This window comes from Lithobates pipiens, unplaced genomic scaffold (assembly GCF_037356315.1).
Source record: "Lithobates pipiens isolate NorthernLeopardFrog02 unplaced genomic scaffold, aLitPip1_a1.2 Scaffold_13, whole genome shotgun sequence".
Taxonomy (NCBI): domain Eukaryota; kingdom Metazoa; phylum Chordata; class Amphibia; order Anura; family Ranidae; genus Lithobates; species Lithobates pipiens.
Window position 1 is genome coordinate 96,077,617 of NW_027507718.1, and position 26,938 is coordinate 96,104,554.

General features: G+C 43.3%; 1 protein-coding gene across 4 annotated transcripts in view; it reads left to right on the top strand.

Moving 5' to 3' along the window:
* TDRD7 (tudor domain containing 7) overlaps positions 1–26,938 on the top strand; it is a 136,922-nt gene that overhangs the window by 71,780 nt on the left and 38,204 nt on the right. For all 4 annotated transcript variants that reach the window (XM_077475287.1, XM_077475288.1, XM_077475285.1 and 1 more), the window contains exons 8-12: positions 6,443–6,629; positions 7,505–7,616; positions 11,380–11,582; positions 11,806–11,940; positions 15,379–15,465. In XM_077475287.1, coding sequence (XP_077331413.1) covers positions 6,443–6,629; positions 7,505–7,616; positions 11,380–11,582; positions 11,806–11,940; positions 15,379–15,465 — 724 coding nt within the window. The remainder of the gene's footprint in view (positions 1–6,442; positions 6,630–7,504; positions 7,617–11,379; positions 11,583–11,805; positions 11,941–15,378; positions 15,466–26,938) is intronic.

Consider the following 26,938-nt stretch of genomic DNA (forward strand, 5'->3'; position numbering starts at 1 on the left):
AGCCAAACAAGCTTTGGCTATACTTCTCCTTTAAAAAAAATAAATACGGTCAAACATGATGGAGGTTCACTGATGTTTTCGGGTTGCTTTGCTGCTTCATGCACTGGATGTCTTGCCCATGTGCATGACATTATGACATCTGAAAACTACCAAAGAATTCTGGAGTGCAATATAGGGCCCAGTGTCAGAAAGTTGGGCCTCCATCAGAGGTCATGGGTCTTACAGCAGGACAATGACCCAAAGCACACCAAAAAGCACCCAAGAATGGTTTAAGACAAATCGCTGTAGAGTACTGAACTGACCAGCAATGAATCTAGAAATCTAGGAGAGATTTCAAAACCGCAGTTGGAAAAAGTAGCCCGTCCAGTCCGATAGACCTGGAGCAGTTGGTCCAAAATTCCAGGAAACTCATTGATAGTTACAGGAAGCAATTGATTTTATTTTTTTCCAAGGGGTGTGCTACTATATATTGAGGGTGCCAATAATTTTGTCCAGACAATTTTTTGAAGTTTTGCGTGGAATGCGTCAGGTTTGGCTTTTTGTTTCTCCACTTTTTTGTGTCATAGCAATACAAACAAAAGAAATGAACATGAATGCCTTAACATTTGTAATTGCAACAATTTTCTGGACGAAGTGGTGCATTATCTGACAGACATGCAGGGGTGCCAATGTTTTTGTCCTTGACTGTAACTATTGCAGTTCCTTGTTCCTTGTACTGTGGGAGACCAGATTTAGTGAATGCAGGGTTCTGGGTTTAGGAACACTTTAACTTGGAATTCATCTGCCCCTCCGTCAAGCCTATGGTTGGAAAAGAAAAGCCTCCTGTGCTTTCTGATGATGGCTCATTCTGCCAGGAGTGATTTTTCTTCCTGGGCTATCCGTCATCAGGGTTCAGTGGCTAAGGTCTTCAAGGACACAACCCTGTCTTTCACTAGATTTTACCAGGTGGATGTGAGCATGAGGCTGCTGCTTTTTGGTTGCATTGTTTTGCAAGCTGTAGGTTACATTTGCCTGCTGGTAGTTGCTGTGTCTCCCTCCTTTCATGGGCGTTGCTTTAGGCATCCCTGTGGATAAGGATTAATAGAGTTGCTCTTTGTCCCGTGATGTACAATAATTTTTTGACTTGAAAAAACAATTTCTTGATGTACATCATGGGATACTGTGATCCCTTCCCTTGCGATATATGGCTTGCTACAAAACAAAGTACTTCCTGCATGGGGATGGGGATGGGGTTATATAGGAGATGCAACACAAAAAAAGCACCGCTCTGATCAATGAGGCGAAATGATATTCTGTAAAAGTCCTCCCACACATCCCATGTAGCATAGCTCAGGCAAACAAACAAATGGAGAGCCGACTGTGAGGAACATGGGTATCAGATCCCTGCCCTCCTCACTAACGGCTGACAAAGACCGGCCATTCTCACATCTCGTTGTCCCTAACGTAGGAATGCCACTCTCAGCTGCATCCGGCACATTGTGGTTCAGCAAGCTGGAAAATCAATCTAGGTGCCAGCAGCCTGAGAGGGATTGTCACCCTTTTAACTGCCACCACCCCCTCTTTTGGACCGAGCAGGGGGAGACTCGTAATTTTAACAATACCAATTATGATTTTAGAATAATTGTCTAACACGCACTGTCACCACAGATGGGTATGTTCAGAAAGTTTATCCTATACAGTAGTACTCTTAAAGAGACAGGTTCTTGGTTAGCCTGCATTGAGAGCTTGGGGACAAGGTTAACACTTTTCATGATAAAAACCTTATTTTGAGAAGGTCAAAATTGGTACAAATAAAATATTTACAGAAAAAGGTTTCAAAGAAATAAGACCATATACAGCTACAGAGAAATGAGGTAGAATTGAGGAGGAAGAATACTTGCAATCGGTGTCCTTGGGTTGAACAGAGTTCAGTAGATGAGCCCAGGTGTTAATCGGTTCTCAAACTTGGCATATGTTCCTGATTTGATGGTTTGACCCCTTTCCCACTGAGGCATTTTTTTAAGGTTCTTTTGGGCTAAAAATAGCGCCTGAAACGGCTCTCCTGCAGTCTGTGTGAAAGCCCAAGGGCTTTCACACTGAGGCGATGCACTGGCAGGACATAAAAAAAAAACTCCTGCAAGCAGTGTCTTTGGAGCAGTAACCTCTGCAAAAAACAACTGTAAAGCTCCTCTAAAAACTGCAGCGTTTTACCACCGTCGCCTCAGTGTGAAAGCAGCCTAAAGGAAAACGCTCTTTGCATCTTCGTTTTTCTTTGGGATGAAAGTGGTGGGGCCAGATGCCCCTGACCCCTAAATGGATAAGGAGGGTCCATGGGCAGTATAGGGTTGATGACAGTATATTGACCCTCCCTTACACAGTTGCATAGTTCTAGTTAGTAAGGTTGAATAAAGACACCAGTCCATCCAGTTCAACCTGAGTGAGTGTCTACAATTGTCCCTATCCCTGTACATTGCACACTCACATCGGTCCCTACCCTCAAGGAGCCCACGATCCAAGGTCCCCATTCACATACTTTTCGCATTGTGCGCTATACAAGTATTTCATTCATACTAGGTCCAATTTTTATACCATTATTCATATCTCCCAATATGCACCAGTTGCATTCTTGAAACTGATAGATTATTGTACAGCATTGGATTTCGTGTCCAGGGATACTAAACACAGATAGCTCAGATAAATGTCACCCAGGAGGCATCTTCCCTCTTTTTTGACTTGGCATGGTCATGCCTGGACTTAATTAATTATATATATAAATTTTAGGTTTAATGCTCCTGTCTGAGTTTATGAATCGTGTGGATTCTTTCGTTTTGAATCAGAGGTCTCCAAAAGGTCACTTCTGCTCTGCATGCCCTTTTTACGACCCTCATTAAGTCTGAGCATCCTTTGATGGCATGCTCTGCAGTTTTACGATAGACCTGGACAGCAGAACAGGACAGGCACATTGGTGTAGTGGGTAGCACTCCCGCCTAGCAGTAAAAAGGGTTGCTGGTTTGAATCCCAAACCATGACACCTGGTGTTTTGCCTGTGTGGGTCTCCTCTGGGTACTCAGGTTTCCTCCCACACTCCAAAGACCTGCTGGTAGGTTAATTGGCTTCTGTCCAAAATTGACCCTAGTATATGAATGGAGACCATGGATTGAGGGTAGGGACTGATGTGAGTGTGCGATTTGTACAGGGTTAGGGACAATTGTAGACACACACCCACACTCAGGTTGAACTGGATGTCTTCATTGAACCTTACTATGTAACAGACATCCTGCCGTGACTCAATTAGCTGTTTACAGCCTGGTGTTCTATCGATATGTCAAAAGTGCCTACGCATGCGCAGAGCGGAAGGGTACTCCAGCTGATTTCCCAATCATCAACTGGAGTGACGTCACCATAGCGCATGCGCACATCGTAGGAGGCTTTTTCTGGCGGGAGATACCATTTCGCAGCCACAATTAAAAGCTATGCAAAGAGAGACTTTCTTGCTGCCAAGGCTGTTGCATTCAAGGCCTGAAGATTGCACAAAGCCCCGCAAAAATGTATATATTTTCTGAAAGCAGACACCCTAGAGGTTAAAATAGTGGCAGTTCACAAAAATGAAACCCACTAAATTTTATTTTTGAGCACATAAATGCAATTTATTAGCCAATTTTTGGGAAAATCGAAAAGATGAGTTGCGTAGAATAAATGGATACTCAGCATGTCAATCCTTAAAATTGCATGTGCCCATGAAACGGAGACAAACTTCTGTATTCCATATCATCAATTTGGAGTTAATCGAGAATAATGGGCCTAGAATTTTTATCACTCTGGCATGTACACTGATGTGTAGTGCAATCAATTTTTGTACATAGGCACCAAAAAGTGGCACTAGGACCTGGAAGTAACGTTTTACAGACCGCTTCCACAGTCACGGAAGATGGGGAAGTTCAGAGAACGAACATTTTCTGATCTCCCTCCCACATGCCCCGGCGACGTCCGCCGATGGGCGTGTGGAGGTCAGTAAAAATAGGGGTGGGGGGAAGCGGCACTCACCGTGGACTGCTTCCATCTGACAGCCGTCAGGTTGTGTGTGTAAAACCCCCTGTTACCGCAAATTTTTATGGTCGTGGCAGTAAAAGGATCAATAGAGCTGCTCTGTGTCTTGATTTTACAGGTCGGTAAATCCATTTTTTTATGATGCTATATAATTATATACCAGTAAAATGAAAATGTCCACGTTTCACTTTTTACCCTTGGTTTTTAGTGTTTATTTTTTTTTTTTTTTGTTTTTTGTTTTTTCATACGGCCTCGACAGGGTAGAAAAATATTGTTTTTTTCCTAGGGAAGCAGAAAAAATAACTTCCTAATAAAGTTTCTCGTAAATATTAAGTTATTCTATCATGATAGAGATATAGTGGTTGCCATTGTAGACCACCCTCTGAACGTGCTACATGCCTGTCTACATCTGAATAACATACATTTCAGTCACTGCTTTGGAACAAACATGCTGCAAATGAGCATTAGAAAAGTGTCATATCTACTTTTCTGTCTACACCAGCTGCTTGTAGTGTTTATTGAATCCTCTGAAAAACAGTCTTACAGTGTGCACATGCTCTCTACTGCGCCATTCACAAGTGGAACCCAGAAGGGACTTTCCTATTGAGACAGTTTACACCAGGGATATGCAATTAGCGGACCTCCAGCTGTTACAGAACTACAAGTCCTTTGAGGCATAGCAAGACTGACAGCCACAAGCATGACACCCAGAGGCAGAGGCATGATGGGATTTGTAGTTTTGCAACAGCTGGAAGTCCGCTAATTTCATATCCCCGCTTTACAGTATGCTTAGCATTAGTAATACAAAACAAGATAAAGTTGGCGCACAAATGAATGGTCTCTTTAAGAGCGTTTGACTATCTCGTGGGATGTTTGTTTATTTAAATAAATGTCCTGTAGATGGTCTCAATGTGCGGCTGTTAACCCATTATGGACTTGGCAAAAAATGGATGCAGCAGAAAAAACGATCAAAAACAGCGCTGTTGATGCGCTGTTTTTGTTCCTTAGCATTAGTAATGCATTTGTGCACGCTTTGAGGCAGCCGTTCGTGGAAGGATGGCCACCAGTGCTAATTTTGTCGACTAAAATATTTTCGTCGACTAAAACTAAAACAATTCAGATGACTAAAATTCAACTAAAACTAAAATGGCATTTTAGTCAAAAGACTGACTAAAACTAAATTTAAATTTGACGTCAAATTTAACATCTACTAAGCTGATGAAAGAAAAAAAAAATTAAGAGACTTTTTTCTTTTCTTTTTTTTTTCTTAATATTTAATGTTTGTAATATATTCAGGTAATATGTGCTATGGCATTACAGCATTGGTTTTATTTTTATATTTTAAAGTTGTATTTTTGTTTGTTTATGAGATTTTATTTACACTCCTTTCACACTGAGGTGCTTTCGTGTTTAGAAAAAAAGTGCCTGAAAAGCTCACAAAAACCTATTGACGTTAAAATCAATGAATGCTTTCACACTGGAACTGCGCGCTGTCGGGGCGGTGAAAACTCCTGCAAGCAGCATCTTTGGAGAGCAAAGAAAAAAAGCGCCTCAAAAAACACCCCTCTCCATTGAAATGAATGGAAAAAAAAGTGCCTGAAAAGCCCTTCAAAAGTTCCCGAAAAAGCGCTTAGTGTTTTACTGGCAGTTTGGAAGCGCCTCACTGTGAAATTACCCTTACGAAGAAGTTTTATATCACAACAGCTAAGTCTGTAGTGCATGTTCAAACCTTCATACCAGAAATAACCCATTGTTAGATTTTTTACTGCAGGAGTGCATAATGTTTGGCAATTCTAAAGAAATAATGCATTAAAATGTAACTAAACCCATTCGATTTTAGTCGACTAAACTGTGCTGGAGATTTTAGTCAACTAAAATAGGAATAAAACTAAAACAATTCAGATGACTAAAATGCCATTTTAGTTTTAAAGACTATAACTAAAACTAAATCAATCTGGTGACAAATTTTAACACTGATAGCCACTGCTGCACAGTCTTGTGTTGGGATATTGACTTTTATTTAAACTGCCATCAGCATGTACATAAAAGCATAAAATTATTTGTTTGCTAGTAACTGGTCAAAAAGGGGGTTCTTTGTTTGTGAACCAATTGACCCCAACCTATGGCAACCTATTACGCTTAGTATTGAACCTAAAGGGCAGGGTATTGGTGTGAACCTGTTTGTAATCCTCATTGGCCTGGTGCTGGTTTTATCAGATTTTCATAGACCATACATCTTAAAAGCAGGTCCATACTTTACTTTGCTATACAGCGCACCATCTGGTCTACTCTGTAATTATTTGGTGATTCAGCGTGTGTGTTTTTTTTGTTTTGTTTTTTGTAAGACATCAGTTTTTCTTTTAAAAAATTGTGCACAACATTAGCAAGCACATATGTACTCATATTTACTACTTAGGTATGTGGGTGAAGACTATTCTGCTGCACAAGAACGCATGGAAGATGAAATGAAGGAGTTTTACAGTAAAAGTACTAATATTGTGCCGCCATATTTGCTGAAGCCGGGGCAGCTTGTGGCTGTAAAAGCAGAAGAGGAGGCATGGCTGCGTGCACAGATATCCGAAGTTGAAGATAATAAAATCAAGGTAAGCACTTTAAACTCTTAAAATGGTTTGGTTGACTGCGTGGGCATTATTCGGCATGTGAGGATATTGATAAACAGTGCACGTGTTTACTGAAATTCATCCAATAAAGGGCAGTTGTAATTCAGCGGTTTTGGATGTACTGTTTTCTCAACTGAAAGTCTACTATACTGGCTCAGTCTACTATACTAAATGAGACATAAATACTTTTTTTTTTTTTTTTTTTTTTAATGAAGCAAAATATGTACATACCTTCTTTTTGAGAAGTCTCTACTATGCTCTTTGTTGATGCTGAACTCTGGGGAAAGTAACAGTCCTTCCTTGCAATGGAGCTTGCTTCCACCCTGCAGAGATGCAATGCTCCTTTTAGGGTTAGGGTACAGTAAAAAGCACTTTTACTTACCCAATCCTCTGCACTCAGACACTCCCTCTGAATTGCTAGACCAGTCCCTGCAGCCCACCCACCCCTTTACACTTTGGTGGTTGCAGGTCCTCTGACATCATGAAGTACAGTGCAGAATCCATAGTCCTGCATTGTATGTGCAGGCGCATTGGGAAATTTCATCTAATGGAGTGCAGGATAGAAGAGGAGAGCACTGGTTGCCAGGGTAGCTGAGGATCGGGTAGGTAAAACTGTTAAAGTAAATAAATTTTAACCCTTGCAGTATGGCTGTCCCACAACAAGGTAGAATTTTCACTTTCTCGGAGTTAGGCTTTAATTGAAGGCTTTTTGATTAACGTAAGGAAACAAAAAGCCTTCTATATTCTGTAATGAGTGCTATTGGTTTGTAACTTTGGTAACTCTATGGATGAATGTTCAGTTATGCCAGTTTATTTGCCATTCCTAAATCAATTTCTTACATGCTCATTTTTTACAGGTTGTCTATGTGGACTATGGTTTTAGTGAAGTGGTTGACAGCTCTAAAATCAGCAGGTTGAGCAAACCATTCTATTCTCTTCCATTCCAAGCCACAAAATGTAGGCTAGCAGGTAACTGTTTAATCATAGTTATAGTTTACTTGGGGCCAGTATAACTGAAGGCTTAACACAAAATCTGGGAATCGTGCAGCACAACACGCATTTGATATAAAGTACTAAAGGTGCCAAAATATCGTACCACACTTTACATATACTGTGCTCATAAATCCAAGCAAAATATGTGTTAAAGTGAAAAGTGTCCATATATTTCAAAAATATCAAATATAGTCCATGATTCTTAATGATCCACCGCTGTGCAGAAAACTTCATAGAAGAACAAAATATATAAAGTGCCCATGCTATCCTCCACCTGTGCACACTCCTGTTTTACTCCTGTTTTTACCAGTGAGTCATATCAAGCTGTTCCCTTTTAGGGACGTGACTCTGTATGGCGTGCTATTCCTCCGTTTTCTTTAATCGGTTGCGAACATCGTGGATGCACACAGGGGACAGCAATATAGAAGACAGGGACAGAACACATATCTAGTGCTCTTTTTGCTCTATATTTTCTGTTAAAAATAAATCTGGCCATCTTGGTATATAAGCCGACACAAATGTAGATTATTGCAGCTGGCAGGGCTAAAGTGCCATTCATGAGAGTGCATATGTGTTTTTAGCAGAAAATAAATGTATATCGGAGAGCACTCGATATTACATGTTCTATCCCTGTCTTATATATACCAGGCCAATTTTCAGCTTCAGCGCTGTCGCATTTTGAGGCTGAGTTCACACTGGTGCGATGCGGGAAAACGGGTGAATCCTGTGTGGGTTCCCACATTGCACCTGAATCGCAAATGGCACCTCTAAAATTCTTGATTTAAAATTGGTCTCATCGGCCTTGCTAAATCTGCCGTTTGAGTCTTTACGAGAAATTCCCTTTTTGACAAGAAAGATAATCTTTCTGGTTGCCGTTTCTTCTGCTAGAAGAATATTGGACCTAGCGGCTCTGTCTTGTAAACAGCCATATTTGAGCATGCATAAGGTGTTTTTATGTCCTCATCCTGAATTCCTACCAAAAGTGGTAACAGGTTTTTTAATTTAAACCAAGATATTATTCTTCCTTCTTTTTCCCAAAGCCTCAATATAGGGAAGAAAAGGCACTACATCCTTGATGTAGTAAGAGCGATCAGTCTATTTTAAGGCGACCGCTCAGATTCGCAAAACAGATGGTTTTTGTTTGTACTGCCAGAAGGTCCAAAGATTTGGACAGGCATAGTCAAAACCCACTATTTTCCTAATGGATTCGTCAAGTGACTGTTGAAGCTTCAGCTTAAAGAAGAAAATTCTTCTTTCCTCCTTATGTTGGAGCACTCTCATCCTGGGCGATTAGTGCCGCTTGGGTGGTGCATCATCAGGCCTTTATGGCTCCGATCTGTATGGCCGCGACTCGGTCTTCGGTTCATACGTTTATCAGATTTTATCAAATCAATATTGAAAGTCATGAGGATATTCCCTTTGGGCACAGTATACAGCAGGCTGCAGTATGAGTCCTCTGGCCTTCTGTTTTTTGTTGTCTCCCTCCCTTCAGTTGCCATTGCTATGGGACATCCCACATAGTAGCTACTATGGCTCTGTGTCCCCTGATGTAAGAAAAGAAAATAGGCTTTTTAAAACTGCTTACCTGTAAAATCCTTTTCTTTGATGTACATCAAGAGACACAGAGGTCCCTCCCTTCTTGGTATACACTTGTATTGCTTGGCTGCAAAATTGAGGACTCCTAGTAATAGTAGAGGTTATATAGGGAGTACACTTCTTGCCTTGGGGCGTGCCAGTGTCCATCACCCATCAGTGGCCCTATAGTAACTACTATGGCTCTGTATCCCCTGATGTACATCAAAGAAAAGGATTTTACAGGTAAGCTGTTTTAACCACTTGCCTACTGGGCACTTAAACACCAATTTTTAGCTTTCGGTGCTCTCACATTTTGAATGACAATTACTCAGTCATGCAACACTGTACCCAAACGATTTTTTGTCCTTTTTTCCCCACAAATAGAGCTTTCTTTTGGTGGTATTTGATCACCTCTGGGTTTTTTATTTTTTGCGCTATAAATGGAAAAAAGACCGAAAATTGTGAAAAGAAAAACGCATTTTTCTTGGTTTCTGTGATAAAATTTAGCAAATTATAAATTTTTCTTCATGAATTTTGGCCACAATTTATACTGCTACATGTCTTTGGTAAAAATAACCCAAATTAGTGGATATTATTTGGTCTTTGTGAAAGTTAGAGAGTCTAAAAGCTGTGGTGCGAATCACACAAAATTGATCACATCTCATTTCTTGCGACCCGGACAAGCCAGGAAAGTACAAATAGCCCCCAAATGACCTATTTTTTGAAAGTAGTCATTCCAAGGTATTTAGTAAGAGGAATAGTGAGCTTTTTGGTGTTGTCATTTTTCCCACAATTCTTTGCAAAATGAAGATTTATTTTATTTTTTTTCCACAAAATTGTCATTGTAATTGGTTATTTCTCTCATGGCATGTGTATACCACAAATGCGCCAAAATAAATTCTGCTACTCCTCCTGAGTATTACGATACCACATGTGTGGGTCTTTTCCACAGCCTGGCCACATAGAGAGGCCTAGCATGCAGGGAGCGCCATCATGTGTTCTAGGAACATAAATTACACATCTAACTTGTTGACTCTTACACTTTTGAAGGCCCTGGAGCACCAGAACAATGATATGTGGCACTGATGCCACTTATATATGGCACTAATATGGGGCACTGATGACAGGTGGCACTAATATGGGGCACTGATGACAGGTGGCACTAATAGGTGGCACTGATGACAGGTGGCACTAATAGGTGGCGCTGATGACAGATGGCACTAATAGGTGGCGCTGATGACAGATGGCACTTATACGTGGCACTGGGGGCAGGTGGCACTGGCAGTGGGGACAGATGGGCACTTTATTTTTTTATTTTTTTACACTAACCACTGCATCTCTCCCGCGGTTCATCTCTCCCTCCTCACACGCTGTCTCTGTGAGGAGGGAGAGCTGGCGATGAGAGATGATCTCATATGTTTACATTTGAGATCATCTCCCATTGGGCACGGCAATCGCGCTGTAAATGGCCGCTGTGATTGGCTGTTTATAGCGATCTGTGACTGGCTGTATCCGGGGGACACGGCCAGCACAGAACTTCCCCAATGTGTGCCTGCGGCGGCGCGCAGAGGGGAAGTTAAATGGAGGACGTCCAGGGACAGCCTCCCGGCAGATGGTGTCCGCACTGCAGCAGTCTTTTGGCTATAGCGCGGGTGCGAAGTGGTTAAAAATCTTGTTTTTGGCACCTTTTAGCACTTAAGCAACTTTATATTATATGTGTGTTTGGCTGCACTATTAGCAGATTTAGTGTAATATTGAGAGTGGAGTGAAAACACTTTGCGGTGTTGGCAACAACCTGTGTATTTTTATATTTGTATTGCTATATCTTTTACTTCAAGTTAGGAAGAGGATGGTTGCACTAATTAGAATTAATTTTTGGAATACTATTTAACACTTTTAACCATCTGGTAATTTGGGCAACTTCAGGCTTTACTTTAGAACATGCTAAAAGAAAGCTTATACTAACTAGCAAGCTACCTGTAACAGTCTGAAATATGGTCTGTGAATATCTGTGTTCAGAAAAGCCATAACATAGCCTATTCTATCATGTTAAAGAAATTTTGTTTTCATTTACCTTATTAATGTTGCGCATAGGGAATTACAAATATTTGATAGTGCTCTTTCATAACAGTTTTTTCGGTATTTTATCATTGTATGTTTATAGGTTTGGATGCTTTCTGTGATGATCCTGTGCTAGTGAAAGCAGTAGAGGCTAAAGCATGCGGTAAAATTCTTGCGGTAGAGATACTGCAAAAGACAGAAAAGCCTCTTGTCGTACTGTATGATACATCGGGAGATGATGATATAAATATAAATTCTATCTGTCTGAGGGAATTATGCGATCACTCTCTAAGCGTACAGTTGAAGGTAAGTGATCAAACCTGGTTGTGGACTAGTTTTTTAAAAGAACCTCTGTAACTGGTACGTCAGAAGGTTGCCATAATTAGTGGTTTGAAAGCTTACTAGAGTCCTTTTGGTTTTTAGTTCCGAAAATATAACGGTTTCAGCTTGCTTCATAATATCTTTGTAAAAAACATAAAACATGTTTCTTTTTGCAAACATAAATGTTTTGTTTGTTTGTTTTTTTCAGGAGAATTCTTCCTACTCGAATATAATTGTGACAAATGTTTGTTCTGATGGTACCTTATTTTGTCAAATCCCATCAAAGGGCCTCACCAAACTATATGAAACTTTGCAGAAAGTTGAAAGCTACTTCGATTCTAAGGTATGCTAATGTTGTAGTATGCTTTATTAATACCTTTAGCCTAAGTTCACACTGATGTGATGTAGTGTGAATTTTCTTCCCATTCACACCTGAGATCTTGTAACACTAACAAGTCACATGACACCAGGAAGGGCAAATTTCTAATTGGGCCCAATTTGGACATTTTCACTTGGGGGTGTATTCCCTTTTATTGCCAGCGGTTTAGACAATAATGGCTGTGTGTTATTTTGAGCCAATACACTTCCTATACACACTGTACACTCACTCCTTTTCGGCCGATAGCGGGGAGGTTTTAACCCCTGCCAACGGCCTAAGAAAGGGTTGAATGCGCTCGAAGAGCACCGCTGCCAAAGCGCTTTGCAGGCGCTTTGGCAGCAGTGCACTTTCATTTTCAGTGGGCAGGGGTGGTGGAGGATACATCGATCCGAACCTGCTCCAAAGATGCTGCTTGCAGGACTTTTATCTAACTTCCTGCAAGAGCACTCAGCCTTTCACACTGGGGCTGCAGGGGAGACATTTTTCAGGCACTATTTTTAGCCCTGAAAAACGCTTCCAGTGTATAAAGGGTCTTACAAAAATGAGAGGGGTGTACTCACTCACTTTTGTGAGATACTGTGTATATTCTGTAATTTGTAGACATAATTTTCATGCAAACCAATTTATACACTGAGCTCTACATCAGTCATTGCAAAGGAAGGAAAGACACATTACTGTGCCAGAATTATAGACCTATTTAACTTTTAAATCTAGAGCTCAGCCTCTGATCCTGGCAACAAGATTGGCGGTGCATGTTCCTGACATTGTCCATTTGGATCTGGTCATCTTTGTGCCTACGCAAGAAGCAAGAGATAACGCTACCAAGGCCTTTTTTATCATCCAGGCTGCCCACTCCAAGAAGATCACCCTCTATCCACAGATGCGGATAATACATTTTGATTGGGGGAACTGGGCATTTCTTGAGAAGATTCTGCATTATTTGGGCTTTGGGCTAAGGATGATGCGATGGATCAATGCTATTTACTCTTATCCTTCAGCCCAAATAAAAGTAATTTTATCACCTTTCTTCTCCCTTGTTTCTGTATTACAAATCGGACTCAACAGGGATGTCTCTTGTTCCCAATAATATTTATTTTGATTCTAGAGTCCTTTCTTTGTAGAATTAGTGACAATCCAGATAATGGCCCTTCTGTAGGGACACCATTTCCTTTGTAAAATGCTGTGTATGCAGATGATCTTTTTCATCACACACCCTGTGAGGTCCCTTCTGAACCTTTTGACCAAATTGGAAAGCTTTGTATCACTTTCCAACTTTTGCATAATTTCCAGAAGTCAGGCGTTAAACATCCCTATACCTGAATCATCTACCAGATACCACAAGAGCAACTTCCCAATTAAATGAGAGACGTCATATATTCGATATCTGGGTACTAACCTTCCCAGGAACCTCGAAGATACTTTCAGGATCAATTTTTCCCCTCCCTTTTTTTTTTTTGTCAGTGATCAAACATGATCTGTCAACCCGGTACAGGAGTACTTTTCATGGTTCAGAAAATATTAATAAAATTAACTTTATGCCCCGCATCCTGTACCATTTGCAGGCTCCTTCTGTTCGTTTTCCTGATATGTTAGCGAGCCATCAATAGAACCTTTACTCAGTTTCTATGGGCCCAAAAACCACCCCAGGCACCCCTCCCTTAGTCGAGGACATAGAGTACCTTGCACCCACTAATCGGCTTCCGCTCTGCTTAATGACAGCGAAAGCGAGCTGACAGCAGCTCGCATTTGTTCCCCCTACCCAGAAGTGTTAGATCATGTGTGTGTATATGTACCTGATCTGGCAGGTGCTGTCCTGTAGCAGTAAAACTGCTATAGGGTGGATTTAAAGAGGTTAAAGCACTGGGTAGTTATCGAGCAGGCTGTCTCAGAAACCCCCCTATCGACTTTTTTACTTGGGGTGTGTGGCCAGGATTTCGTTTAGCCTCACAACACATTGGTAAAACCTGCTTTTTTGCTCTAAGGTATTTTAGGGTCAACTGATCTCTCGGGACCCTTCCCTGTTCTTCCTCATTCTAGGGAATCCATCTTTTTAGTCCAGGACTTTTTGATCCGAGCTTTACTGGAGGAGCTTTCTTAAGGAACTTATGCTTGTTCCAGGCTAGAAATTTTGTATGCTCTGGCCACTGTCCATCCTGGAACAGCTAACTGCAAACCCTGCCCTACGCACTTTGACTTTCTGGCATAAAATACAACTTTTACACTTGCTAGCCTGTCTTCTCTCAGCGCCATCCTTAGCTTGCAATCATACCCAATTTTAACAGCTGTGTGATGAACTGACAATTGAGTCATGCAATTTCACGGACATATTATTTATTTGATACTCTTCTGGCAGAGTTCAAACTGCAATACATTACCAAATGGGAATGGGATGTTCACATCACCCTTTCCAGTAAATCTTTCGATCGGATACTCCTCTGCGTGTACAAAACATCAGTATGTTCCAAATACCAAAAATCCAAGGTTAAACCATTTTAGGACCTCCCACTACCCCCCCCCCCCCCCCAACCACAATACTTTTTTGAGTGGGCGGACTGCAAGAGGAGGCTTAGTAACGTACGCAGTGGATTTTGGTTTCCGGTACTCGGATGCTATGATCGGCTGGGGGATCACGTGAACGCTATTCCATCATATGATCACAATGTATACACATGTTATGAGGAATGCATTTTATTCATAACCATTGTGCTTTCTAAAGTGATGGCTGTGATTGGCTAACATCTATCGCATGGTTCCCTTGGCCAATCATAGTGCCCTGTAACATGTGATTAGCTGTAGCCAATAACAGCATGTCAACAGAAAGCCAGCTGTCATGAATAGAAACCCATTCATGACCATTCAAAAGATTGCTGTTGGAGGGTTCATCACTGTAATAGCAGTTGCAGTGTTGCAGTACTATCTCATAACCCCAGGAAGATAGCTGCTAAACAGTTTTTCAATAAATACTTTAAGTTAAAAAGACTCACACCTGCCTTTGCTGCTATAAATGCAATTAAGCTTTAAGCAGCATAAATACAGATGAACAACAAAATATTGAGCCATAAAGCTATACGTTTTCGCCTCTTACTGCACACGTACACCCCAGCCACATTTGCTGCTTGGCGTGCACTGTATGTCAGCCATCCTGTTCACCCATTGTTATATACTGACTATAAAATGTATTGGAGTTTAAGTTTATTTAGTAATCATTTATTTTCCTAATAGTCATGTTTATGCATGTTGACTTTTTGGGCATATGTTGAATGTGCTGATTAGAGATGTATTTTTACATATATTTTTTATTTTTTTTTATATATATATAATGTATGATAGAGAGCTGAAAATTATTTTTGCTATGTTATCAGTAAAAGATGTAAATGTATATATTTTTTTTTTCTTTACTAGACTGTCACTTCGAATGTATTTATTTCCCTCCCCTTCTGCGGGAAGATATGCTTGTTCCACAGCAATGAAAAATGGGCACGTGTGGAGGTGAGTTTTATTAAGTTTTTTTTTTTTTTTTTTGTATATATGTAAATGTTCACATCTAGGAATGATCCTGTTTCGGTGCAGGGAAGTTGGCTGAGGGTACTGCTTCCCTCTTTTCTACAAATGAGTCAGAAATTCAGTTTTCTGGAAATGAATTGTGCAACCGCTCCACCCTGTTTTATCTCCCATAAATTTTATTTTTCTAATGATGCTTCTTAAAATCTAACCTCTATTACAGGGATATGCAGTTACCTAGGCCTTCAAAATAATCACTGTCCTTCACTTTTGCAATGTTCATAAAGGTTCTGGAAACTGTAAGCAAAAGCCTCTTTAGAAATTACTCACAGAACCGTTATCTTGGATTGCAGCCACGTCTGCAAAGCGTGCGCCATTCATGCCGCTCTTTTGGCGGGGAAACAGAAAAGTCTGTAGGCGCCCGATCAGGGGAGCACAGTGGATGATTCCATCGATTGCCACAGAAAGGATGGATCCTGGTCACACATGATATTGAAATCTCCAGAGGTTTCCATTCAGTTTGCTTTCTGTTCATCTGTCAGCTTGTGCATCACAAACTGGGTACAGGTCCGCTTACCCAAATCTTTGCGAATGATGTGTCCTTGCTAATGCCCAATTCCTCTGCCGTCCATTGTAGAGTCGGTCGCCGATTTCGTGTGAGAATTTTCCGCATTCGCTCGATCATGTCTGGGTTTCTGCTTGTCGAGGACTGACGCAAATGTGGCTCATCCTCAGTTGTTTCCTTCCGCAAAAGTGTTTAAACCAGTCGTAAACACATTTTCTGCTCACACCTTCCTTCCCATACACTTGCACAAACATTTCATTCATCTCCGTTTCCGCTTTTCCCAATTTTTAGCAGAACTTGATGTCCATGTACATGCTAATGCACCTTGCCCATGTTGCCGTTGAGTTATCAGACCATTCACCAAACTTTTTAGACACGCCTTGTAAACTTCAGTTTGTTTTTGCCTTGCCTATCAAGTGTCTTACAAGGCCAGACCCTGATGCTTCTCTGTTTATTGTGAGTGGTTCTTATCATATTTTCAGGGTAAAGACTGTTACAATGTGGCTAAGAACTTGATCATGTTCAGACAAAGTGAAGATTCACTTCAATTATCCAATCGTTTGTGGATGACATAAATGAGCGTTTGCTTTCACATGATTGGATAATTTTGTTTTCTTAATTTGTACAGGTGACTATGGGTTATATGATGGCACCTTCAGGACCAAAGTTGTTAGGACAGCCCATATAACCTATTCCGTTCCCAAAAATCCTTTTTTCAGCTAGTATCTTTGTGATTGACCGCCTCACTTCCGAGAGCATTTTCTGGCTTTTTAATTCTAAAATTTCTGGAAGATTGAAGACTACGCTTGGTTCCTCACATAAAGAAATGCTTTCTCCTCCTCCCTGCATCAATGTCACAGGTGGTAATATGATTTACAGCCCCCAAATCTGGTATTCTCAACAGCACCTCAGGTAATATTGTTGGGACCTTGCCATATGGAAGAAGTGGGGTCAGCTTGTGTCTAGTAATGTTGCCCTTGGCACTCGCCCTGGATACAGAATTGTAACGTGGGAAGTTTAACTGCACAGTGTTATAGAGCTCCAGGGTAGTGGTGTTTTGAATCCCAGTTGTTCATCCCTTAGGACCCTCTCCATGGTGGAGCCAATATCTTGGTGTGGTGAATTTGGGGCTGTGCCCTCCCCTTGTGGGTTTCAGTCCTCACACCCCAGCCTAGTGGTCGTTCCTGGACACCAGATCCCTGCCTCGGGCACAGGGGTTGGGCGATGAGCGTACCTAGGCCAGGAACAATGTGTCACATGGGGGCCTATAACATTTTCAAATAGTGTGTAGACATGGCCTTGCATGAGCCACTTTAAATGGTTTGTCACAGATCTGAGCATAACATGAGCCACTTTCCATACTCTAAGGACATTTTAGAGGACCCCCCCTTACTCCAGGCAATATCTTGAGCACATTGCTAAGCTACAGACAAGTACAATACAGCTCCAGCTGCTATCCTGCTCCAAGATTGTGGCTCAGGTCTAAACAAAAACTTTCACACAAGACAGCTGCATCCCTTCTGATCCCTGCTCTGCAGCAACAGTCTTTGCACTAATTAAAGTTGTAGTTCCCCTCGGGATATCCCCTCACATTATGGTGGATGTCAGAAGGGAAATGGGAGGGGGATACACTGTGCACAGGGCCATAATGAGGGTATTTAGAGTTCTTCTCAAAATACTGCACCTGAGTCTTTGAATTTGTTCCAGTTCTAATGAAATTTAAGGCTTTTATTCAAGCCTTGAAGCCCAATGATGGCGTTTGCCCCATCCCCATCCTAGACTTGTGGCTCTTCAACACTTTCTTGTGGATCCAAAAGTTCTGGATGGAAATGGCTTAGTCTGTAACTGCAACAGGGGGGAGTTGCTAGCATGAAAAGCATCCAGGATGCATATTTACATTTCCTATTGTACATCACGGGACAAGAGCCATAGTAGTTACTATGTGGGTTATAGGCCACCTTCAAGTGATTAACACTGGCACACCCTAAGGCAGGAAGTCCACTCTCTATATAACCTTTCCCACTACTGGTACAAGTTTTTTTTCGCCAGTGGCTAAGGTGTTGGTCATGGGTAAAGATGTGCTGTGCTGTGCTGAGCTCTACAGGAGCAATCCTTGCTGGGGCTAGCTATGCAGCCGGATCCATGCGAGGTGTCTCTTGGGCCAAATTGAATGGTACCCGGGCCTTGTGTCCAAAGAAACAAGGTTTTACCTGTAATGCTTCACTTTTTTGAGAGCTGGACCCTGGGATCCAGTACTTTGGTATTTTAAAGCCATAAAGTTTTACTGGCGGGGTGCTATTACAGGTCCAGGAGTGTGGGTTCCTGAAGGTTTAACGGAATCCACCGTGAAGGGTGAAGATTGAGTCTGTTTGTTTTACCACAGAAAACCCTGCGGCGGGAAAGGTAAGTGGAGTTTTTCTAAGGAATTTTTTTAATTTTTCTTCGAAAAGGTCTCCTTTAAAAAATAAATGTTGTCATGCCTAAGTGTCACCACTGTGGGCTGTATAGAGAATGTACCTTCTCAAGCTTTCCTGTGTCAGGAAGCAGCAGGTTTTTTCCTCCGGCTAGCAGGCAGACCTCCGGTGAGTTTGGCGGGGGGGGGGATTTTGCTTCCAAAGAACACCCCCCCCCCCCACTGGGCTAAACTCTGCCTCTCTTCACGGGGAAGGGAAGAGCTAAATCGATCGGCGATGTCATTTTCTTTCAGTGCCCCTGCACAGCGGTTGTTCTCAGATCTCCTCCTCGCCATCCCTCCCTCACTTACAAGCCAATCCCGTCGGATTGACTCGCGCAGGAAAACTCTTTTGAAAGAGAGAGGAGGGGGGCGCGATGCGATGGAGGGGGCGGGGCTTAGTGCAGCATTGGCATCCGGCACGGGAGTGTTTTAAAAACTCCATTTGTGCTGCTGCAAGGTGTCGAAAGGCATGAAAGAGGTTTGGTGACATAGGCATTTCCTATTGACATTTACTATTTGCATCAGGCTGAGTATTAATAGTAGTGGCAGGGCTGGACTATTGTTCAAGCAGTGGATGCCACCCTTCTGTTAGTACCTCTGCTTTTGTGCATCAGGCTATAGTCGGAAGGGGGGGGGAGAAACACCCCAAAAAAGAAGGGCTCAAGAGACTTCAGCCACAAAAAAGCCTAGAACCATTAAAAGAAAAATGGCATCCTCCCCTGAAAGTTCTGAGGTGGCTGGTCAGAGTGAGCCATCTGGGCCGTCAGGTGTTGCAACTGCTTTCAACACTACAGCCCCTGTATAACTGAAAAGGTTTTTTCCTCAACCATTTTAGTGTTGGAGCAGAAGATTGATGCTTTAATCGCATCCCAGTGTGGGACTAAGAGCGACAGGTCCCCTTCCATTACCCATCAAACTGTGTAACCGGGGGGAGAGAGATGATGAATTTCTCTCAGGGGACCAGGAAGAGGCTGAGGACCCCTCTTACGAAGAGTTAGATACGAAAGGATCAGGTTCACAATCTGAAAGATTGATGATACAATCTCTTACTGAATTGGTCTGCTCCACATTCATGCTGCCATTAGCTGAGTCAGTTGATGAGCCCACTTCTTGTTTGGGTTCACTAAAGCCTCCCCAAGCTATTCATGCTTTTCCTATCTATCCATTGCTGAAAAAGCTTATGTATTCTGCGTGGGCTCACCCAGATAAAGTTTTTTTTTTCCTACAAAAAGGTTTGCAACACTTTATCCTATGGACAAATAATTTAATAAGAAATGGGGGGGATGCCAGCTATTGAGGCTGCTATATCCTCTGTGAATAAAAAATTGACTTGTCCGGTAGAAAATGCTCAAATGCTGAAGGATCCAACGGGTAAGAAGTTGGAATTCTTATTTAAAAACAATTTTTCTCTGGCATGTTCAGTGGCTCAGCCTGAGCTGGCAGCAATCGGTGTATGTCAATCCTTAAGAGACCAGTTTAAACAGGTGTTCAAGATTATTTCTGATCAGCAGGCCCAAAATTTGGTCGGGATACCAGGAGTGTTATGTTTTGCAATAGACGCTATGAGAGATTATATTCTCCAGGCCTCACGGCTTAAATTTTGGCTGGTGCATATGCGTAGAGTTCTGTGGTTAAAAAAATTCAGCTAAAGCGCCATGCACAAAGCTCCTGGCTAGTTTTACATTTCGCAGTGAACGGCTGTTTGGGGACGATCTGGATAAATACATCCAAAGAATTTCTAATGGGAAAAGTTCCCTTTTGCCAGTTAGGAGAGCAGTTATCGTTTTTCTTTTTAAGTGAGCTTCTTCTCCAGTGCCGGGAGCATCAGCCACCAGGCAGTCACGATGGCCTCCTCCATCAAGTTCAAAAGGTAAACCTCAGGGTCAACCCCAGGGACAAAAGAGGCCCTGGGAAAGGAAACCCATAAGACAAAATACTAAGACCTCCTTATGAAGGTGCCCGCTTGAGTGGGGGGAAGACTTCTGCAGTTCTCACGGGTCTGGCAGGAAGAGTGTCGAGACAAATGGGTGGCTTCTTCAATATCTCTAGGATACAAACTAGAGTTCCGCGTTTTCCCTTCTCCTCGTTTTCTCAGATCAAACGTTCCCAGAGATCCGGAGAAAAAAGTCTCTTTCAAGCTTTGGACCATCTTTTGTCTCAAAAGGTGATATCGGTGGTCACCATGGAAAAGCAGGGGTTAGGGTTTTATTCAAACCTTTTTTACAGTACCAAAGCCCCAGGAAATGTCATAGGTAGAATCCTTGACTTTCTACAGATGGGATTAGAAATTAAACTGGCACTTGAGTACTATCAAGGGCCAGGTTTCGGCCTTATCTGTATTTTCTTTTCTTGCATCAGGGGACACAGCCATAGTAATAACTATGTGGGTTATATCGGCGTATCAGGTGCTGGACACTGGCATGCCCCTTAAGGCGTGAACTTCCCCCATATAACCCCTCCTATTACTGGGAGTCCTCAGTTTTTTTTCGCCAGCATCTAAGGTGTTGGGCACGTGTAAGGATGTGTTGTACTGCGCTCCACGGGCAGTAATCCTTTGAGAGCTAGCCATCCACACTGGATCCATTCTGATGTCTCCGTAATGGACTAAATGAATGGTACCCAGGCCTCGTCATCCGAAGACGCATGGTTTTGCTTGCGAATGCTTTTAAAGCTGGGCCCTGGGATCCAATAATTTTTAGTTTTTTTATCTCTGGTAAACCCTGCTGCTAGGAAAGGTAGGGGAGACTTTCTCAGGAATCTCTCCTTCCATGTATTGTGTTGTCATGTCATGTCTGTGTCACCACTGGAGGCTGTATTGAGCACTCGCCATTCTGACACTGGAAACAGCAGAAGCTCCACTCTCCTCTCAAGCCAGCTCGGACCCTCAGGTATGAAGGGGGTTTCTGATCACTTCCTGGGCCCCCAGATTGGTGGTTTTTGATCCTTTTAATGCCAGCCAGCTGCCTCTTTAAAAAAAAAAAAAAAGTTTTGGGCAGGTTGCGGTCGCTCATCAGGCGGCGGATTTACCCCCCCACACCACCGCCCGCCACGATGGCGGCGCTCGCACACTTCCCTGTTGAAAGGGGAAGGGGAGGGCGTTTTTTCGCGTAGGGAGGCATGGCTAAACAATGTCAGATGCCGGCCACACGTGGAGGTAGTAATTTAAGCTATACAGTAAGAGCTGCAGTCCTGGCGGTGGAGGGACAGAGCAGAGGGGTTGCTGGTCAGGTTTGGGGACACAGGCATCCCCCTTTTGTTGACAACATTGTACTGTATAGCTAGGACTAATAGCAGCTTTTGTACTGTACTATAGCCTAGCAAGTTTAACATTCTTTTGCTGGTACTGCCTCCGCTTTGTACTGTAAGCTATGAGTGACAAAGGGACCAGGAACTCCTCTAAGGGTTCTAAGGGGTTAATGGTATACAACAAACTAAAAACCCTTCCAAAAGAATGTATTCCTCCCCTGAGAGGTAAAAAGAAAAATAAGGCCAGTAAGATGAGCCATCAAGCGTAGAACACTTCTGTCCCTGTGTATTTCATACAAACAGGTTTTTTTCTTCTACCATTTAAAAGATTATTACTATGATGCCTCTCCATAGTAGGACTAAACATAGCAGATTCCCATCTAGTCCTCTGGGCCCTTTTTGTTGAGGTGCAGGAGGCTGGGGATACTTATTTTTCCTCTTTGGAGGATCCTAAGAGGGATGGAGTAGCCGCACAAGTCAAATGTTTGTCTACTCCCTTACTTAACCCTTTTGTTGCCTGCAGCACAGGCTCTTGAGGTATCTACCTCGAATAGGGTTCATTTGAACCTCCCCCCACCTGGGGATGTTTTTCCTGTTCAGACATAGCTATGTATTCTGAATGGGAACATTTCTATGAAAGAAATGGGGGGGGTTCCAGCTATTAATGCTGCAATCACCTCAGTGAGCAGAGTCTCACATGTCCAGTGGATAATGCACTGATGTTAAAGGATCCAGCAAGTTAAGGTTGGATTTTCCTTTTAAAGACCAGATGTCTTTTGCAGTTCTGGCTGCAATTGGTTTAGCTCAGTCCATTAACCCTTTGACGTCTGCTCCACTATTTTGGTAGAGCACATTTTGAGTCACGCCAATGCATTGGAAAGTGTGGACTCCAAGGGGTTAAGGAACAGGTGTGAGATACCTGAAAATTCTGCCTGATCAGCAGGCCCGGCAAGGGGCTGGTGTATTTGACGCACTGTGTCTCACAGATGCTATGAAGGACTCGATAGTTTAAGCCCTATGGCTTATACTTGGACTAGTGCATTTTTGCAGAGGTCTGTGGCTGAAATATTGATCAGCCGAAGCACCAGGTGAAAACTCTTATGCCACGTGCACACAATCAAACTATCCGGCGGAAAAGTCCGCCGGACAATCCGCCGTGTGGCCTCCGGCGGACTTTTTTTTTTTTTTTTTTTTACCCAAAAGTCCGACGGACTTAGAAAGTAGTTTTGACTCAAAAACTGTCCGCTGGACTCGCAGTCGGCCGCGTGTGTGTGCTAGTCTGCCGTACTTTTGAAATGAACGGACTTTCCCGCACGGAGAAAAGTCCATTCATTTTGAGCGTGGCTTCAGGTAGACGGGGCTAGCGAAGAAAGTCAATGTCGCCGCCTTCGGCGGCAAGATTGACACGTCACTGGCCCCGTCACCTTGTATGGACTTAAAGGGGAAGCCCTACACCGAAAAAACGGCGTGGGAGTCCCCCCTAGGTCCATATCAGACCCTTATCTGAGCGCGCTTCCCGGCCGGTCAGGGAAGGGGGTGGGCATGAGCGAGTGGGGCTCCCCACCCCAAAGCACCTTGTCCCCATGTTGATTAGGACAAGGGCCTCTTCCCGACAACCCTGGCCGTTGGTTGTCAGGGTCTGCGGGAGTGGGGCTTATCGGAATCCGGGAGCCTCCTTTAAGGGGGCCCCCAGATCCCGGCCCCCCACCTTATGTGAATGAGTATGGGGTACAATGTACCCCTACCCATTCACTTGTGAAAATTTTTTAAATAAAACACAACACACGGGTTAAAAATAACTTATTGCACAGCTCCGGGGGTCTTCTCGCCGGACTCCTCCGCTATCTTCTGCTAGCTCTTTTACTAGCTGCGGAGCCCGGCTTTCTTCTTCGCCGCCACCCGGGGGTCTTGTTCCGACTTCAGGGGTCTTTGCCCCCTCTTTGGTTCTTCTTGCCGGGCCTCCGCTCCTTCCAGCTCTTTTACTGGTGGTGGCCCGGTCTTCTGTCACCGCTGTTGTCGGGAAGAGGCCCCCCCTTCCCCAAAGCACCCCCCATGTTGAGGGCACGCGGCCTGGTACGGCTCAGGAGGGGGGGGGGCTCGCTCGTCCCCACCCCTTTCCTGACTGGCCGGGTTGCGAGCTTGGATAAGGGTCTTATATGGACCTGGGGGGGGCTTCCCCTTTAAGTCCATACAGGTGACGGGGCCTTTCGGCAGGCGTCAGGCCCAGTCGCTGGCTTTCGGCGGCGACATTGACTTCCTTCGCTAGTCCCGGCTACCTGGAGCCGCGTTCAAAATGAACGGACTTTCCTCCTTGTGTGGGCAAGTCCGTTTATTTCAAAAGAATGGCGGACTCCTAAAGTCCGGTGTGTGGGCAGGTCCGCTCGTTCCGAAATTTGGCAGACTTTCTGGCGGTTTGTCTGCCAGACTAAGTCCGCCGGATAGTCTGATCATGTGTACGTGGCATTAGCCAGTCTGTCCCTTCCTGAGGTACGACTGTTTAGAGTGGATAAGTACGTCCAAAAGGGGTAAAGCTCCCTTTACCAGTAAAAGGAGGTTCAAACCGTTCTTCTTTAATCGTGCAGCCTCTCCTATGCCTTAGTTCCAGGGGCAGCACCAGGATCTTGGGGGCAGAAAGCCCATAAAGTAGAATGCTAAGGCCTTCTCAGGAATGAGCACCCCCATTCGTTCCGGTGAGGGGAATTCTGCGATTCTTAAAGTCAAGCAGGAACAATGTTAAGAGCTGAGGGATTTTTGCGATTTTCTTCTCTAGGTTACATCTAGAATTTCAAGAGCCCGGCTTTCGATCTGAGGGTCCGGGGTTCGTGTCCTGTTTGGGTGCTGCCTGTGGGGTCCTTGGGGCTGCTGGTGCGGCAGTCTTTATGCAAGAGTGTCCGTCTCCTCAAAGACTGCTTCTAAGTTTCCAGAGAGAAAAAGAAAGGAAAGAAGAGAAGTCTCTCTTTCTGGCCTCTGGATCAGCTTTTATCCCATTCAGCGATATCAGAGATTCCCTTAGTGCGACAGGGTTTTTTTTTTGTTTTTGCTTTTTGGTGCAAACCTTTTTGGTCTCAGAGCCAAACAGAGGTAAGATCCATTCTAGATCTCGGAGATCTGAATTGGCACTTGAACATCCAATCCTTTCATAATTCGATCGGCTGTGTCCACCCTGCAAGGAGGGGAATTGGATATCTCCATGTGCCTCCATTTCCTGCTTACCAGAAATTTCTGCGGTTTGAAATATAAAATTATTTTTTCAATCGTGGCACTGCCATCCGGCTTAGCCACAGCACTACGAGTGTTCTGAAAGATTCTGGCACCTCCTTTAGCCAGGTTAAGGGCTCAAGGCTTAACAGTCCTAGCCTATTAAAGGGATCTACTTTTTAATAGATCATTCAGTCTCAGGTCTAAAACCAGAGTCTGATCTCGGCTGTAGATATCTGAAATCTGTAGGTTGGATTCTCAGCCTAGGAAGATTCTCCTTAAAACCATCAAGGTGGTTACTTGGGGGTTGGTTATAGATACCATACAGAAGAAGGTATTCTTACCCCAGACGTGAATCAGTTCCATTGTAGGACTAATTCAACTTATCAGGATAAAGGAAAATTCCTTCATTCAGCTGCAGGAGATTTTTAGGGGAAATGGTGGCCTCCTTCAAGGCTGTCCCTTATGCTCAGTTTTATTCAAAGACTGCTTCAAGACACCATCCTGTCGGTCTGGAATAGAGGATTCAGGCCTTGTTTGTTTCCAATACGCTTGGCTCCCAATATAGGTCAGAGCTTAAATTGGTGGTTGTTATCCAACAGGAGGGAAAATATCCTGCAAGGTGTCAACAGATGCCAGCCTGAAGATTCTGTCCAGGAGAGATGGTACAGGTTAGAGGACCTTGCCTATCGGTTTTGTTGGAAGTTTCAGGCAGTACATCTGGCCATAGAATCTTGGCGGTCAGATTACGGGACTGTCCTGACAGGATTCAGTCTGACAGAGCCACAGCGGTGGCTTACGTCGATCACCAGGGGAGGCATGAGAAGTTGTGCAGCCCAAAAAGAGGTGAATAATGTTCTATCTTTGGCAGAACACAACACTCCTTGCCTATCGGCAATTTTAATATTTCAGACGTACTAGAGATGCCAACATTTATTTCCGGGAGAATAATCTCCACCCGACATCTTCCTAGTAATATGTCAGATGGGGTACTCCGGACATGGACCTATTGGCGTCCAGATTCATTAATAAGGTCGACAACTTTATGTCAAGCAAGGGGTTCCGCTAGCAGGCGGAACAGACGCAGTAGTCGCAGGGGATCAGTTCTCACGGATCTATGCATTTCTTCCAGCTCTGCTACTTCCGCGCCTTCTCTGCAGGATTAAGCAGGAACAGGAGGTGATTCTGGCGGCTCCAGCCGGGTCCCAGAAGATCTTAATTTATCAAGATCATAAAGAGGGCAGTAGAAGTCCTTTGCACAAGGTCCAGTATTTCATCCTACTTTACGGACAAGGAGTTTAACAGGTTTGACTATTGAATCCCACTCTATAAAAGATCCTGGGTGAGTAGTAGTGTCTACTTTGACTAATGCCAGGAATCCGGCTTCCAGAATCACTTACTATAGAACTTGAAGGCATAGGTTTCTTGGAATGGGGTTGGCACCCCAGGAAGTATGTCAATAGGCAGGATTCCTGCATATGGGATCTGAAATTAAGCTGGCCTTGACTTTTATCAAGAGCCAGATCCAGGCCGTGTCTGTCTTTTCCTATGGCCTCTTGTTTCCCAGTCTTGGTGCGTAGCTTATTCAGGGGGTAACGCGGTTTATCCCCCTATCGAGGCACCTTTAAATCCTTAGGAGTTAAAATTGGTCTTTTCGGCTTTGCTGAATCAGCCGTTTGAACCTTACGAGAAATTCTCTTGGTTCTTTGACAAAAAAAAACAAAAACTTTTTTTGCTTGCCATTTCTTCTGCTAGAAGAGTATCGGAACTAACTGCTCTGTCTTGTAGGAGCCATATTTCGTCATGCATAAGGATGTGATGGTTTTATGTCCTCATCCTGAATTCTTACCAGAAGTGGTAACGGGTTTCATTTAAACCAAGATATTATTCTTCCTTCTTTCTCCCCAGAGCCTTAATCGGGGGAAGAGAAGGCACTACATTCTCTTGATGTAGTAAGAGCGATCAGAGTATATTTAAAGGTGACCACATGCTTTGTT